Source organism: Poecilia formosa, unplaced genomic scaffold (assembly GCF_000485575.1).
Source record: "Poecilia formosa unplaced genomic scaffold, Poecilia_formosa-5.1.2 Scaffold703, whole genome shotgun sequence".
NCBI classification, from domain to species: domain Eukaryota; kingdom Metazoa; phylum Chordata; class Actinopteri; order Cyprinodontiformes; family Poeciliidae; genus Poecilia; species Poecilia formosa.
Window position 1 is genome coordinate 8,230 of NW_006800642.1, and position 17,200 is coordinate 25,429.

Sequence of the window (17,200 nt, forward strand, 5' to 3'; positions counted from 1 at the left end):
AACATGAATTATTGTTTGTTGCCTCATTGAAACAATTCTCCCATCACACATTTTAATGTTTCTTTTTCTAACACATTTTTTATTTTCTTCATAAATATCTGATTTTAGTATCTGATGATTTTCTGCTGTTATTTCTGACACTAATTATGCCAAATATCTGCTAGCATTAACTTTTGGAGCCACACAGTGAGATTATGTCGATGTGATATAAGTTATGCAGTACTGACCCAGCAGTGTGGCATAATTTCAAACTGCAGTACTCAATACTGAAACCACTCCGTAAGTTGGTTTTAAAATCTTAATTCATAACTCTTTAACAATGTTTAAACCTGAACTGTTCTCTTATTAGAAGAATAATTGAGTAATAATAAATAAAAACACAATTTTAAGAAGTAAGAATGTACACAACTGTCACCAGGATCATCTCAGGATGTTAATATGATTTTAAAACTACTGTCTGTGCTTCTTTCTTCCCATGAGGCTAAAACTTTTTATTGAGGTGCAGAAACCTCTAAATATTTACCAGTAAATTCTTGCAAATTTTACAACCCTGGGATTATTACACTATGATCAAGAAAAATATGTAGCAGAGTATGGTCAAGAAATGAAGTTTTGCATATTTCCCCACATGCCAGTGAATGTTTGTAAATGGATTTGTAGATTGTAGAGACTATAGGCTGGTGTTAATGAGAAATAAATATAAGATGGGAACAGTTACAGAATCCCACATTCAGAAATAAATCAGCTTTCTGAGCGCCCTTTATTTTCATCCAGGGTTTTATGAAAATGCATCGATTTGCATCTCTACGTCCCACTGTAACATGCAAATCAGTGAATGAATGACCACAGGTGGGCAACTAAACCTCTCACCAACTGAAACTACTAACTGGACCTGCTTTCACCGGAACAATGACATCAACCCTGAGGAAAAGAGAAAAGGGAGGAAGGATGAAAGCGACCAGGATCTGTTCAAACTTTCTCTTTTTTTCTCTCTGTTTCATCATCTCTGAAACCTTTGTGACTGTCTTGCTCTCCCATTGCCTACATTTTTAACAGCCTCCATCTCTCTGACACACCAGAAGGTGTGTCAGAGAGATGGGTGATTCCACAAATGCAGCCATTATGACAAAAACCAAAGCAGCTGCTGGAAAGAAAACCATCAGAAGTCATGTTTAAGGTTTCACACGGCTGGACTCCAGCCGTGTGAAAAAGCCAGCCACATATGGTGGACATATTTATGAATTTTCTCAGAGCCAAAAAAAAAAACCCAAAGAAAATGTCTGCAACAACAGAAACAATCAAACAATCCCAAAACAAAGAAAAACACATTTTTGTTCCTTTTCACCAAGCGTGTAAACAGAAAGTGGGTACTCACCAAACGGAGGTTCCATACTTGAACTGACTTGAGTGTTTACGTTGACCATGTTGTCATTTATTTCCTCTGGAGCGTAAAAATGTAAAGATCCAGCTTTGTCCTTCTTTATAGTATGAGATGTAAAAAAAATGTGTGAGTTTGGTCCAAACGTGCCGTAGTGTGAGAAGAGTGTCGTTAGTGCAAGGTAAGGCCGGCTTTGCTGCTGTTATCTTATTGATTTTCCTAATCTGGGCAAATGTGGGTGGGGAGGTTAAACAGTAACCAGGCTCTTATGGACACCAATCCATATAGCAGCTCTGTATCTATAGCAACATGATGACAGAAACTCAAATAGAAAATAAAAAAAAGTTATGATGTGCTTTCTCTCTCTCTCTCTTTGTCTCTGTCATCCAATAAACAACAGTTTCTGCAGAATAAGAGTTAGAAACAGGGATGGGAGACGATTCAGAGAAACTGGGTGGGGAAGGACGGAAAGGAGTGGAGAATTTGCAGAGGGTGGCAGCACTCAGAGCGAGTGGTGGGTGATGTTGTTGACTTTGGTTTGACTGATGGGGAAAAGTGATTTACTGCTCAGCTGCTGGAGCTGAAGACCCAAACGGATGAAAGCGAAAGTTAAAAATCTAAAGCAGGGGAGTCTAATAGTTCTGATAAAACCTTAACAAACAAAAATATTTCAGTTTTCTCTGCGTTCAATTGACATCATTTCACATTTATGTAATTTGGTTTGATTTTTAACTAGAGTTTAACACCTGTTTACTAAAGTGTCTGAGAAACTTAAGGAGTTCAAATTGTTTAGTTCTTTATGCTAAGCTAACTAAAGATGCTACAAACGCCTACATTTATAACAGCTGTTTGTCTCATTCAAAATGACTGAGGATAGTCACAAATTGCTGCTAAATAACTTTGTGTCCATCAATTTTTTTATTTTTTTAGCAAAGTTGGTTCTTGTTTACACATTTTCATTTTGAACCAATATGTTTAATGAATTTCACAGTGAATTTATATGACAGTCTGTATAAAATTTGTATAAAAAATTAAAAAAGGAAGTGTAGCGTGTATATTTATTCACTTCCCTTTATTCTGATAGTAGTAAATAAAGCTGCTTTTCAAGTTAAAAAAATAATAATGGAGTCCACCTGTGAGAAAATTAATCTGTCTATAAATACAGCTGCTCCATGAGCAGCTGCTCAGAGATTTATTTAGGGAATATTAATGAAGAAACACAGCAGATAACTCAAGGTTAGGTCATAAAACAATATTTAAAACTTTGAATCTCAGTTTAATCCATCATCTGGAAATTAAATAAATATTTCTCAGCCCTTGTTAGCCCTTGGGGAGCTGCAGAGATCAGCTGCTCAGGTGGAAAAATCTGAGCAGATGTTAACTGTATTAGTCATGATTCCACAAATGCAGCCATTATGACAAAAACCAAAGCAGCTGCTGGAAAGAAAACCATCAGAAGTCATGTTTAAGGTTTGCTGCAGTCATGTAGAAGAAAGTGTTGTGGTTGGATGAGACCAAAATGTTTTTATTTATTAATTTGTCTGGTGGAAAACTAACACTTCACATCACCCTAGACACGCCATCACTACTGTAAAACACGGTGGTGGCAGTGTCATGCTGTGGGGGTGCTTTGACTTTGCAGAAACAGTGAAAATGGGTGAAGCTAAAACATGTTAAAGGCTTTAAAAGAATTGAAAATGATGCAGCCGGAAGAGCTACTGAATTAGAATGGTTTAGACTGGCCTAGTTAAAGTCCAGACCTAAATCAAGTAGAGAATCTGCAGCAATAAGTGCAAACTGAGGTTTAAAAATGTAGAAAACCGCCTTTCCTTTAGTTTGTCTTGAATTCATGCATCAAATCCCAGTGAAAATTAACAAAATGTGAAGATGTGTGCGAACACGTTTTCAGGCACTCTGTTTTTCAGATGGTTCCTGTTTGTGCTCACAAATTGCAAGCGTAACTAATACTCTCCTCTTTTCTGACCATAAAAGCTGCATTAGTGTCTCGTTTTATGGCGGAGAAAGTCTCCGATGGGTAAATCGGGAGACGTAATGAGGTGAAATGCAGGCCAGAAAATTTCCTGCAGCAGCATTGAACAAACACGACTTGCCAACAACATATTACCTGCCTGCAGGATGCTGTGAATCATCACTGATTTATGACTTAATTAATGGCCGGTCAGACACACACAGAAGGATAAATTATATTGTTTTATTGTGGGAGTAACTCGCACAACGAAATGAAAATATTTCACTTATCAAACTGAAGTTATAATCAGCAGCTCGCCTCAGATTCAGTTTTTATCTGTCAAGAAACTTTTACTGTTCTAATTAAAACTCATCATTTGGTTTGGTAAAAATAGTATTTGCTCACTGCAGTCTGAAGAATCAACAGCAATGTTTGTGTAAAACATTAATCGGGTGATGCTTTCCCCTCATGCTGTTGCCATGGTAACCGTCTCAAATTGTAACGTTCAGCTGGTCTGATGTTCCCCATCAGTAAAAATACACATAATTCGAAGTGATGTGCCTCCATCTTTGATCCTTTGTTAAGGTATTGAGTTCTGGTTCTTCTCAGAATTGAATATTAGTTTCTCCCACCAGTTTCCCTCTGAAACGTGAGCTGGTGTTTGTGTGAAAAGTAAACATGCTCTGCTGAATGTTGTAAAGTCGTTACTGTATTTTCTACTTCCTCTGTCACTGCTGGGGTTTTATATAGCAACACATAATTCATTGTTCAGTAGTTTGCAGAACAAACCGTAGTTTAAATGTCTGAACACATCAGCTTTATGTTACTAGAGAGGAATTTTGGTCCAATTCTCTTCACAATTCATTAATTATTTATGACTGTATGTATTATTTTATTTATTTGTTATTTATTTGCATTGATGATGATGGCTATAGTTTGTATGAACCAAGGTTTTAATAGTTTTGCAGGTTTTGACTAGTTACATTTTTTAGATTTTACTTCAGATTTTCTATTTTGTTTTAGTTTTTATTAATTTCAATCACAGTTTTTGAAAAAGATTTTGCATCTGAGAAATGTGATAAATAAAATAAACTGTAGAGAACAAGTATTTGATACATGGCCAATTCTGCAGGTTTTTCACTTGCAAAGCATGTAGAAGTGTTTAATTTTTTATCATAGATGTTCTTCAACTTTTCTGGATTTTCTAAAATAAAAATCCAAAAAATCACATTGTATGATTTTTAAGTAATAGAAACTTTAGTGTTGTTCAGTGCAAATTAGGGGAATAATAAAAAACGGTATTTTTCTGTACGATTCTGATAGCGATGTTACTGAACCAATAAAAAAACATCAGTGTGTCACATTGGGTCTGATATGTGCATGAAGTTGGATAAATACTATATTTTTTAACCTACATGCATAAATCTACTACTTATTTACCAAAGTTACAACAATTTCAGCATTTTTTTGTCATCTTTGCCAAGAAAGAGAAGAATAATATCTGGAAGAATCCCAGCTCGTCTTGTAACTTAGTTTTGCTTCCCAGGTTCACCGACTTCCTGTCCAGGCCAAGTAAAAGTAAAAAGTTGCAGTCCAAAAAAATTACTCAAGAAAGACTGTCTGGTGGACTTTTGGTTAAAACATATTTGTTTTTTATTCATTGATAGAAAATCCAGAAATTTTACTCAAGTAAGAGTAGAGATATTTATTTATTTATTTATTTATTTATTTATTTATTTATTTATTATTTCAAACATGATAGAACTATAACATCATACACATGAACAAGGAATGCAAAAGACATATTTTTGTACTACAGTAAACTTAACATGCTTGAAAAGGAGTAGGAAGAAGAAACTTAAAAATAAGTTTACTCAAGTAAAAATAAAAAGAACAGCTTCTCAGAAATACTCATAAAAGTACATTCTTTCAAAAAATAAGTCACTCAAGTAAATGTAATTGATTAACTAGTTACTACATGAATGAATATTGAAATAGATCTTTATGTCTATAAACTGAATCTAGGCTTTTAAAATGCCGATTTTTAAAAGGCGAAGCTGATGGAAGTATTGTCTTTGTTGTTCATTTCTAGTGAGGGATTTTTTTAATGAATATCATAAAAAGCATTGTGAACTTGTTGCAACCTGAAATGAACACTCACCAGGATCACAAGGCGGCCAGAAGAGGAACAGGGTGTTCTGCAGCAGCTGGTCTGGTTCTCACACGGAGACTTAACCTCAACGTCATCAAGTCAGATTCACACGAAGGCTGAAACTCAGAGGCTAAACATCAACTAAAAGCATAAACAAAACCACACATTTTTATTTGTTTTACTACAAGAACTTAATGGCAAAATATAATCTGTTCTGCATCTTTACAAGTCACTCACAGCGACAATTTGTAAAGCACAGATATAACATTAATGTGAAACAAATTTGATTGTGCTGCTTAAAGGAATTTTAAAATTATATAATCAAGCAACAATAAACTCAGAAAAAGAAAAACAAAGAAAACATTATTGTATTTCTGCTTGTGGGTTCAGTTTGAACAAATATTCTACTAAACAAAAAGCATATGTTATTGACGGGCTGAAATGCCCAGAGGCACTAAATGATTGATTAATGATTTTTTTTTATGCATGTCATAATTATAAAAAAATTACAAATCTGTTTTAATAATTCTTGAAATTATATGTTAATATTTTTAAATGCATAATGGCAGAGTTAAAACCAAAGTTTCATAAAGTTCAAACGGAATTTCTGCATTCATTATAAAAATTATTAGTGTTAGTTATTTTGTTGTTAATATTACCGCATTTTTGTAGTCCTTATTCAAATGTCTACCTGTTTGAGGAAAAAATGCACATCTGTTAATAAAACTGCCATGTAGTGTACAAACCTGTACACTAGGTGGCGATGTGCATTTTGGTTTGCGCTGTCTTGCAGCATGCATAACAACCAAATACAGAAATGCAGATGTTTAATATTAAATAATTAAAGGGGAACAAGCATCTTAGACTTTTATTTTGAAAATAATTAATAATATTCCTAAGATTTCGAGACCTGTCAAGATAGTGAGATGATCTTAGATCCCAACTTGTAGGAGTTGTGAACTTGCAGAAAACTACACTAAAGAAGCCACAAAGAGAGAAATTATTCTACCAATACAGAAAAACAGAAGAAAAAAATCTGCAGTGAAGGAAGAAATTTAAGAAAATGTCTGGAATAATGGAATAAAGAACGGGAAAACAATGTGTAAGATAACAGAAACATCAAGGAGTAAGAGGAAATATATTTTATAAAGACAGATTTGTTCATACAAGTCTGAACACAAAAGAAAAGCAATGGACTGCGTGAGTGAGATCGCAAGAGACAGGTCAACATATTCTTCTGCATAGGTTTTAAGAGCAAAAAGTGAAGAATACGTTACTTGAATTACTTTGTTTCGATTTTAGTCACATTTTAAGTAGGACATTTTTTCAGTTCTTGTAAAGTCAGAACATTTTAGTTGAATATAGGTTTTCCTTTCTGATTTAAACTCCAACTCAGAAGATGGCGGTAATACACTTTTAAAGCCGTTTGGCAACTGCCAGTAAAATCTATGAAGAAGAAGGAGAAGCGCGATTGGCTGAGTTACCAGTGACGTCAGTCAGACTTCAGCCCAACGTACGCAGTCAGATCAGAGGCGTCAACATGGCAGCCATAGATGTCATTGTGGAGCAGTTGGTGTCATTATGGAGGATACCGGCGGTCAGACAGTTTTTTCCCTGGTTATTTTTACTCATTTCTTTACTGGGGTCCATTCTGAAGGAACTGGACTTGGTTCCGCAGTCCTACTTCAGCAGCAGCAAGAACTTCGTCAACTTGTAAGTCCTGTCCGTGTGAGAATGGCGTCATTCAGACGCTTAAAACTGCCCACCTGCTGGTGATGAGGATGTTTAAACTGACAGAATATAACAGTAATTTTTCCTTACTTGATTTTTCAGTTGTAGCGTCACTAGGAGGAAGTAGGTCATGTAAACATAAGAGGCTGTGTTCAGATTAAATACTTATATTTAATCTGAATAGATTAAATTCTATTCAGAATTTAATCTGAATAGATTAAATTATCATTGCTTCGTTATGATAACGAAGCAATAATTTTAAATAAAACACCCAATTTTACCTTAGGTGTCTGTAAAAGTTGGTTTTAATTTAGTTTATGCAGAATTTTGAAACACAAGGACCCTGAATAGTCTTGAAAAGTTGTGAATTTTCAGCAGTTTCCAGGGTTGGTTATGTGTTTTCTAGATCATTCCCATTTGAACTTTTGCTAAATCTTTTTAATTTTTATCAGTACATTATCTGCGCCTTATAGTTATTTTGTCCGTATTTTGTCTGTAGCGGCAAAAAAATTTCTCCATATGAAAATATATGTGGACATAAATTTCTTTTTGATCCTTAATGTTCCAGATTCTATATAGGCCTCACAAATCAGCTCATAAACTACCTTCAAATTATTTAAAAAAAAATAATTTGAACAAGTGTGGGTACCTTTAAATGAAAAATAATCTCTTAATCTCCTCTTTGCATTTTTAATGTTCTGTTAGTCAATATTTACACAAATACACAACTGCATTAACTAGTTTTATCACATTTCTGTCATACACATTCCTCCGTATAAATTTGTGAATTTATACTGGTTCAATAAGTTTTTTAAAAAGTTTTTTTTTCATCCTTGTTTGGAAGATGAGAAATTCAATAACAAAGTATTCTCAAGTCGACTTTGTGATTCTGAAGGTTTGGCAAAAAGCATAAACGTGTGGAAACTTCAGTGATTTGTTCTGCTTTGCAGGTATTTCGTCAAAGTCTCCTGGGGATGGACACTGCTGCTGCTTACGCCTTTCCTCCTCTTCTCCAGCTCTGCCAACCAGAGCCTCTTCGCCCTGCTCAAACGCCTGCTGGCGTTAGCCGTAGCAACAGCTGTGTGGTACGTCTGCACTGGGACCTTCCTCTACATCGAGGATGTGACGGGCTCTTGCTTTGAAAGCCAAACCGCTCACATTGCTAACAAGCTCACTTCGAAAGCTGCCTGCAGGGGGGCCGGCTTTCACTGGCAGGGCCACGACATCTCGGGCCACTCGTTCATCCTCTGCTACTCCTCCCTGCTCATCATGGAGGAAACGTCCGCCATGACGGTGCTGAAGACGACCGGGCTGCACAGGACGCTGCTCAACCTGCTGTACGTGGCCTTGAACCTGATTGTGGCGACGTGGGTGTGGATGTTCGCCTGCACCTCCGTTTACTTTCACGACCCGAAGGATAAGCTGCTGGGGACCGCGTGCGGGCTGCTGGGGTGGTACCTGACGTACCGGTACTGGTACCAGAAGCCTTTCTCACCAGGCCTGCCGCTGCAGCGCCAGCAGAAAGAACAGAAGCAGCTCGCCTGAGGCACACCGCTGATTTTACAAGCTTCATTAAACCATAGGTAATTTATATCCGGGTCCAAGCTGGACATGAAACTTGAAGACGTGTCAAGTTTTTCCATCCTGACAGGAAGGCTGCTTTGTTTGAAAACACAAAATCATATCAAGGATTTTGGTCCAGTTTCTAGTGAAAATATCTTAGTACACTGGAAATAAGACGAAACTAACTTACGAGCAACGTTTCAACAAGAAACAGGAGCTTGATTTAAGTCGCTATTTCCTTAATATTTCTGAAAAAGTTCTCGTTCCATTTTCAGATTATTTCATTATAACATTTTTCCCATGTTACAAGAGAAATAATCTACCAAAAGTGTCGACTCTTGGGGTCAGAGGTTAAGCGTTTGTACTGAATAAAGATGCAGTTCAAGAAGAACGCTCCACTGTGTCAGAAACATCTGCATGTTTTCACTTACTTTGTTTTTAAATTTCATTCACCTCAGTTAGAGGAATCGGTTTAGAAATTATTTGGAAAGTGTGCCAAAAATGAAATGAATTAAAAATATTTGAGAAGACTAAAAAAACAAAAAGGCAAACAAAACATTATTTAAATACAGTTTAGCTTAATTTGTAGCACACACTACTGTTTGTCTGCATTTATTCAAAAAGTGCCATCATTTGAGGTTGTTTGCCATTGATGCTGAATGTTGAAAGCTACCTTGATAATCCTGCAAACAGGATTTAATTTAGCTGCTTTTTCTAAGTTTAATAACATACAGAATGTCATTTTACAGATGTTTGCAACAAAGTACTTAAACCTCCCCCAGAACATGGCTTAAAAAGGTAGAAAAGCAACAATTTGTGCCTCTAAATGTCTACAATGATGTCCAACAAAAGTGTTTCTTTAAAGTGCATGTTATTTATTTTTACTGCCTTTATTTGTACTTACCTCATGTATTCAACACATGTTTAGTTCAGTGGCTGCTATTTTCTAAACCGCAGCACAGAAAGAATGAAAGCATTTCTAATAAAGCTGCAGCATGTTTTTATTCTGGGAAGCTAAAATTAAAAGTTTGAAATGTTATCAGATATTCAAGTTTTACAAATCAACTTTAAATGATTTGTCTGCACTTCATGAATAAAAACACTAATGTTTTCTGAGAAGAGAAGAAGAAAAGATGCAGCAGCCATATTGTTTTTTTCAGCTTTATATTCAGAATATTTAACTTCCGACAACAAATGGGATGCATAAGTGTAAATCCAATAAAAGATGCAAATTTTTATATCAAATAATCATGCCGTTTTAATTGTATCTAATAATTGTTGTAAAAAAAATTCTGGTACGAGTGATTTTTAAATATTTTTTATTGTTTTATGAAATAATTTCTGGATCCCTGATTTTGTTTTTTCAAATCCTTGGGTTTGGAAATCACCGTGTTAGTCCAAGCCTGCTGCCTCCTGTTTAAATGCTTTTATGTTTGTGTGTTTGTATGACAGCTGCCATTATCAGACGCTTTGCCGTATATAAGTTAGTTAATTTTAACATATTTATCTTTTCAGAGGGAACCAAGTGTTGACGCACAAAGTTTTAGGGTGCTGGGTATCCGATTGTCATCTTCTTTCTTTAAAATTCATATTTAAGAAAAGAAAACGAGGAACAAAATGTATTTCCTGTAAGCATTTCTGTTTTTAAGCTTCTGTTAGTGTAACTTACATCACTACCTGTAGTTTCCAGGTGTCAATTTTATTGAAATTAAAAATAAATAAATAAAAAACAGTTTCTTTTGATTTCATTTTCCATTATTTATTTGTCATTGATGGCAACTGAATAAATTAAGGCTTATGAACAAACATCATAAAAAGCACCATAAATAAATGCATATTAACCCAAATAGAAACATTAAAAAAAATAAAATAAAAATGAAAACAATATAGTGAGGTTTAATGGCCACAGCTGGGATTTCTGGTCCGAACAGGTTCAACCCGTTAGGAACCTTTACTGCAAATAAAAACAGCCAGTGGTGCTGCGGCCTGTGCTTGAAATGACGACGGTTGGTCAAGTGAACACAATGATTGGCTGGTTATGACTTTTCACAACGTGTCTCCATCCTCAGCATCATCTCCCGTTTTTATAGTCACTCAAAAAAATCTGAGTGTTAAAATATTACATGACAAACATCAGCAGGCAGTTTTGTTTACAATAGTTTGTACACATTTGCCACTCATTTCTGTCAGTTCTAAAATACAAATAAATCAGTTTGTCTAAAACACTGGGTTACCACAACCTGACTGAATGGACGCAGAGGTACTGGTCTACACTCCCAAGTTACATTTCTGTGCCTATATAGTCCATGAAAACATAAAACAATACACAGCTTGGGAGTGGACTCATACAGAAGTCTGGAGAGTTAAAAAATGGAAAAAGTTGCAACTTAAAGTGAAAAGTACAAATATTTGCAAGGCTTGCAAAAAAGGGAAACAATCTCCATCTCATTCATAACTTCGGTGTGTTGGCATAGATAAGCAATTTCTACAAGAACAAATCTGTCTGGAAACACATTGCATCCGGCAAAAAGGGGGTTGGTACCAAACATACGACAGCGTGTTCAGGACAGCAGGTAAAAGAAAAGGAGAGTACATTTCTGCCAAAAATCTCAGAGATTTTGAGATTAATCTAAGAAATTGTCTGGAAAAAAAGGTGGAGATTTCTGGGCTCCAAAAGTTGAAAACGTGCAAGTCAAAATTCAGAAATTTTGAGGTTAATTTGAGAAACTTTAGAAAAAACAAGGAAATTACTGAGCTCCAAAAGTTGAAAACCTGTTAGAAAAAAATCTGAAATTTAGAGATTAACGTAAGAAATTTTCTAGAAAAATAAAAGAATAAAAAAAATTCTGAGCCCCAAAAGTAAAACATTTGTGAGAAGAGGAATCCGAAATCCTGAGATTAATTTGAGAAATTTTCTGGAAAGAACAAGAACCTGTTTGAGCTCCAAAAGTTGAAAACTTTTAGTTTAATCTCCAAAATTTTCTGGAAAAATCTTGAGTTTTGAAAATCAAACATTTTTGACTTTTGAACTTTTTTTCTTGTTAAATTTCTTAGATTAATTTCAAAATATCTGAGTTTTGTTTTTTTTGTTTTTTTTGATGGAAATTTACTCCATTTTTCATTTCCTGGCCCAAATTCGGCGTCGTACAAACAGCAGCAATTAAACGTAATTTCACTTGCTTGGTATTGCTGAGGACGACCACTTGGACACTGAACAGTGCAGGTGCTTTAAATGTTACAGTTAGCATATTTTACCTCTTGTCAACACAAAGTGACCACCCATCACAGCATTAAACATTAAACAGGACCCATGCAATGAAACACGCACACCCTAAACCTAATACAACTTTTGGTGCCACAAATGCAGAACTTAAATTTCAATAATTGTAAAAGCTAAGTGTAACGTTTAAAACACCCAAAGTTTATGACAATGATCCGAGGTGTGCTGTGTAGCCTGTGCAGCTGAAAATAAATAATTTAACAATGTCTTTGTGGTATTTTGTGAGCTAACATTGTAGTAATTACGTTGATATTTTTGGAAAAAATCACTATTCTGTGGGTTAGAAGAGAGCAGAGTTGTCACTATGAGGCTCAGTAAAGCTACAGTCTGTTAGCGTGAGATAAAAACTGAAAACTGGATCAGAAATCAGAGGAAGTGTTTGACTGCAGGAAATAATGTGACCTGGTTTAACAATTCAAACACCTTTTGGAAATCACTGAGAATCTGCAGTAAAACAGTTTGCAGGTTTTACACAGTGATTGTACACAGAAGTAGAGCAGAAAACTTGATTTGAATAAAACAAAAACATGTAAACATATGTAAACCATTTATCTCCACCTGTGGATTTAACACTCCTAGTTTTTTATACAAATGTGTAAAATATTTATTTTGAGGGTTGAACAAAAAAAAACAAAAAAAACAATGTTAACTTTTTTAATAAGGTCCAACATTTAATATTGGCAAAAAATGTGCAGCGGCTAATTTTCTCTTTCCAAAAAATACCCAACAAAAAGCATTTTCAGAGCTCACTTTGACTTTGAAGATAACCGGTAAATTTAGTTATATAATTATATCTAGTTTACATTCCCTTACTTTGCTCTTCATATATGCAACAAATTAGTTCAATATAAAAATTATATTTGCTTGAGTTTGGAAAATAATGTGTATTACTGTATTATTTGGCCTTTATTAATGAGTTTTAAAAATATCCCCAATATTTATAATTGGTGACATGAGAAATCATTAACACCTCCATAGCTCATTTTGAATTTGTAGATAAACAATAAATGTTATCTATAGTGTAAGCATTTGAAAAGTTTTTACAAGGAGAATTAGTGAGATTCAGATTGGTTAGTTTATAAGTTTTAGCCAAAGACAAGCTAGCTTTTATCCTTTCATGGTCATTATGCTAAGCTAACAATAATCATCTCTGTTCTGAGGTGCTACTTTTAAATTTGCAGCAATTGAGAAATTCACATCAGTATTTTATTGTATTATTATGACCATATCTCTTGTTTAAATTATGTATTTTAGTATTGGTAAGATTAGAAATTATGGTAAAAAACAGCTAACAAGAATGTACAAGTGATCTTGTACATTCTTTTTCTGATCTTTATGCTATGCTAACGATAGCTATCTTCTTTCTGTGGCGAAAACAATTAACAACAAATGGGTTTGGGGCTGTTTTGAAATTTACACCAATTTAAAAAACATTAAAAATAAATACTTTGTTCTTCCTAACTTGTTTTTTAAAGTTTTTTCTTTATTGAAACTGGTCTAATAGTTAACATTGCTGACAGACGAGAAACTGCTGCTAACCTCCCGGTCCAAAGGCTAAATCCTGACAAAAAAAACATTTCCTTGGCTGGTTTTAAGTTTTGTAGATAGATATAAATATTTAGTGCATCACTTCAAGTAGATATTTATGTTTTTTTCTACTGGCTCCAGTTTAGCATCAGAGATGTATGAAAAATACCAAATAAAACAAGCTAGTTGTTCTTTGTCTAAGGGTAAAAACACTTCAGAAGAAATAACGCCACAGTTAATTTTGTAAGTTATGAAAATTAATTCAGGTTATTTTAATCCAGGAATTGCAGGGATTTAGTTTGGTCAACTCTGTAGGTTTCTGAAAGTCTAACTTATTTTTCTAGTTTTCATGCTAAACTAATGCTAACAACTGTAGCATTATGGTGACCACAATTTGCAACATATAAATTAAATGGTTTTTAATATTACGGAATATGGGAAATATTATTTTTGTAGATATCTGGACATCATTTTTATTTTTATTCTGTCCTGATAAAAGAAGTTAAATTATTATACGAAAACGGCTAACTTTACTCTGTCCAAGGATAAAAATACCTATGGGATGCATTAATAACGCACAACTGTGGTAGTTTGAAATATTTTTGAAGGGGTATTGGTGATATTTGTATGATAAGTCTTATATATTTCAGACAGATCAAAAACGTTTACCAGTCTTAATGCTAACTAGCAAAAACAATTTCCTCTTATTTAAAAATCATACTCCTAACAAAACCTGTATTAAAAAAAATCCCTCCGTAACATTTTATCTGGCAGTTTCCAGCAGAGCAGCACTTTTCAGAACATATTTATTTATATGCAGTGATTTTATCAGCTGGAAACTCAAAGAAATGGAAGAGTTGGTTATGCTCAACGTTTTAACCAGGTCTCTCTTTTCAGTGTGGAAATGATGGATGCCTCCAAAAAACTAAAACTAAAATAAATAATAAATAAAGAAATGAGGTCTTGCATGCACAAAAGCTGCAAGTTTCAGAAATGAACAGTTAACAAAGGCCTTTACTACCATAAAATGTGCTGTCATTAAATTCATACTATGGAATGTTTTCATATTTCTTTGTGTACCCAGGTAAGTAATAGTGTTCTCTATATAGATTCATTATATTTTCCTGCAGTCATAAAACATTACAGAAAAGTTGAAGCATCACACAAATACACAGACATTTAACACAACAAGAGGGCATTCACTACATGTATTTCTTTTTTAAATACCAGTAGGCAAAGTAGCCCATCCCACCCAGAGAGCCCATGAGAAACGAGGCCCCGAAGAAAGATGGCGGCTTCTTTTTTACCATTCGGAAGGCGTTAGGTAGGACTGCTGACAGGAGAGTCGTGTGGATGTCTCCCAACACCTTTCGAAAAGCATAGCGTTTTTGGACACGCACGAAAAAGGACTGCAGGTTGGGCCGGCTGCCGTCCTCCCAGTATTTCCTAGAAAGTCCCAAGAACTTGAGCCTGTGCAACAAGGCTCCAAGGCAGATATCAGCTAGCGTAAATTCAGGTCCACAAAGCCACAACTCGCACTTTTGACCTGTGAGGTAAAACAGCAGCAATAAGATCAACAGCTTTAGGTTGTTTTTGTTTTATTTTGTGTTGTCACTTGAAAACTACCTTGATACTCTAGTTTTCTTTTCTCAAGTTCAGCCTCCACTTGGTCCAGAACCATGGCTAACTCCCCCAGGATTTTCTTCAAGTAGTTCACATTATCATGGTCCAAGATCTTTGCCTGGAAATCATTAATCAGAGTTAATTATAATGTTTTAAAGTGTTTCTTTAAAGAGTTAAATTTGTAGTTGTAGTTACAACAGAATCAGTCCAAAACACTGCAAAAACATAAAATCTTACAAAGTATTTTTGTTTAGTTTTATGTGCAAATATTGTAGTACAATTGAAGTAGAACATAAATAACTTCCTCACAGCTTTTCAGTGAGACATAGGAGCTTATTTTAAGTCAGTAATTCTTTAACATTTATTTCACTTATAACATGTGAAAAATATTTTGTAAATTATTACTATTTCATCAATATTAAGGTACTGACTTAAAACAAACTCCTGTAGTTTTGCTGAAAAGTTACTTCTAAGTTAGTTTGTCTTATTTTAAGTGTAGTAAAATATTTATGCTAAAACAAAACTTGGTAAGATTTTATGATTTTGTAGTGAAACTCAACCAGAACATTTTTAGGGATGTGAATAATTTAATTTACTTCATTTAAGCTACTCTTCATCCCTCCTTTCAGGGACTGAATGAATAAAACTAAATATACACTGGATTTTATTTTATCTGCCATTGTGTTTTTATATGTGAATGTCTCTTTCTACTCTCTATTTCATGAAATAATGTGAACTGCTTGTCGACTCTGTTTGCTGAAGCTGGAGGTTGAAAATGACAGTAAACTGAACTGAAGAAGACTTGGTTTGTTATAAACTCACCATTAGCTTTTTCTGCTTGGACAAATGCGGTTCTGTCAGCTGAGGTTCTTCATGGTCCAGTTTCATCAGCTCAGTTGCAGCATTAGCCAAGTGTCCTGAAGTTACACACGTTAAGGGTTTTTGCATTATTTTATTGAACACAGGAGAAAACCTTATCAAGCGGTAATATATAATGTCTTTTAAACATTATAAATAACCAGTGGAGATATTTGTGCTTACCCATTTGGATGAAAATAATGCCCCCTTTCAAAAAATCAGTTAAATATTTAGTTCTTTATTTAAAAAAAAAAAACTAAAGTAAGTAACCCAAAATACGCTCTATTTGCTGATAAACTAAATAAGTTATTTAGGGTTCCATATTTATGTTTCTGTCTGAATTTGGACATTTTTGTGTAAATTTGTCTAGTTCCATATTATTTTGCCTAAAACCGTCTCAGTGCTGCCCCCTTTGGTCAAATGGCGTGTAAGCTGTTAAATTCTCCTACAGTTTTGTCAAAATCTGGCAAATTTTTTATTTTTAATAAAAGTCACGATAAGGTCTGGAAAGTCGCTAAATATAGCCAAAGAGTTTATAATCAAGCAACAGTACTCCTTTCGTCCTACCCTGTCTGCTCATCACCATACTTGGCCACGCCCCTTAGTGTCTCTTGGCTCCGCCCATTTTGGGGGGCGGGTTTAGTTACAATTTAACATACTCTTACATCTGAAAAAGAATTGGGTAGCAATGAATACTAATCTTGTTTTATTTATTTAACAAAATAAATAATAATATACATTTTATTCATATGGTGCTTTTCTAAAAACTCAGACACTTTACAAGAATCAAGCAAAATTACAAACAGAGCAGCTAAGTAACTAAAAGAAAATAATTTTAAAAAATTAAATACATAGCACTTAACGTAAAAAACACACAATAAGTAGGGCTGGACAAGATGGCTGAAAAACTTAATCATGAGTGTTTCATATTAGTTGATATTAATAATTATTTATTAGGTTTTTTTTATTTTAAATATTTGAAATACTACCAAACTGGTGGTGTGGCATTTCCTTTTTATCCACAGTTTTCTTTCCTGTGTTTATTATTATTATTATCATCATTATTATTATTATTATTATTATTATTATTATTATTATTATTATTATTATTATTATTAT

The 17,200-nt window shown here is 34.3% G+C and overlaps 2 protein-coding genes across 3 annotated transcripts in view; one reads left to right on the forward strand and one right to left on the reverse strand.

Annotated features, from left to right (window-relative positions):
* Positions 1-6,737: 6,737 nt before the first annotated feature.
* Positions 6,738-10,528, forward strand: fitm2 (fat storage inducing transmembrane protein 2). Its single transcript, XM_007542508.2, has 2 exons — positions 6,738-7,212; positions 8,181-10,528. The coding sequence occupies exons 1-2, from the start codon at positions 7,040-7,042 to the stop codon at positions 8,773-8,775; spliced, it is 768 nt and encodes a 255-aa protein (XP_007542570.1). The 5' UTR covers positions 6,738-7,039; the 3' UTR covers positions 8,776-10,528.
* A 1,354-nt stretch (positions 10,529-11,882) lies between these two features.
* Positions 11,883-17,200, reverse strand: part of gdap1l1 (ganglioside induced differentiation associated protein 1-like 1) — a 21,238-nt gene continuing 15,920 nt past the window's right edge. For both annotated transcript variants that reach the window (XM_016666311.1, XM_007542509.2), the window contains 3 exons: positions 16,046-16,140; positions 15,227-15,341; positions 11,883-15,146 (listed from right to left, as the gene is read on the reverse strand). In XM_016666311.1, the coding sequence (XP_016521797.1) occupies positions 14,803-15,146; positions 15,227-15,341; positions 16,046-16,140 (554 nt within the window). In that variant the 3' untranslated portion in view covers positions 11,883-14,802. The remainder of the gene's footprint in view (positions 15,147-15,226; positions 15,342-16,045; positions 16,141-17,200) is intronic.

Coding starts and splice junctions, on each gene's coding strand:
- fitm2 (XM_007542508.2), top strand. CDS start 7,040: ATGGCAGCCATAGATGTCATTGTGGAGCAGTTGGTGTCATTATGGAGG. Junction 7,213..8,180: donor AGCAAGAACTTCGTCAACTT/GTAAGTCCTGTC, acceptor TCTGCTTTGCAG/GTATTTCGTCAAAGTCTCCT.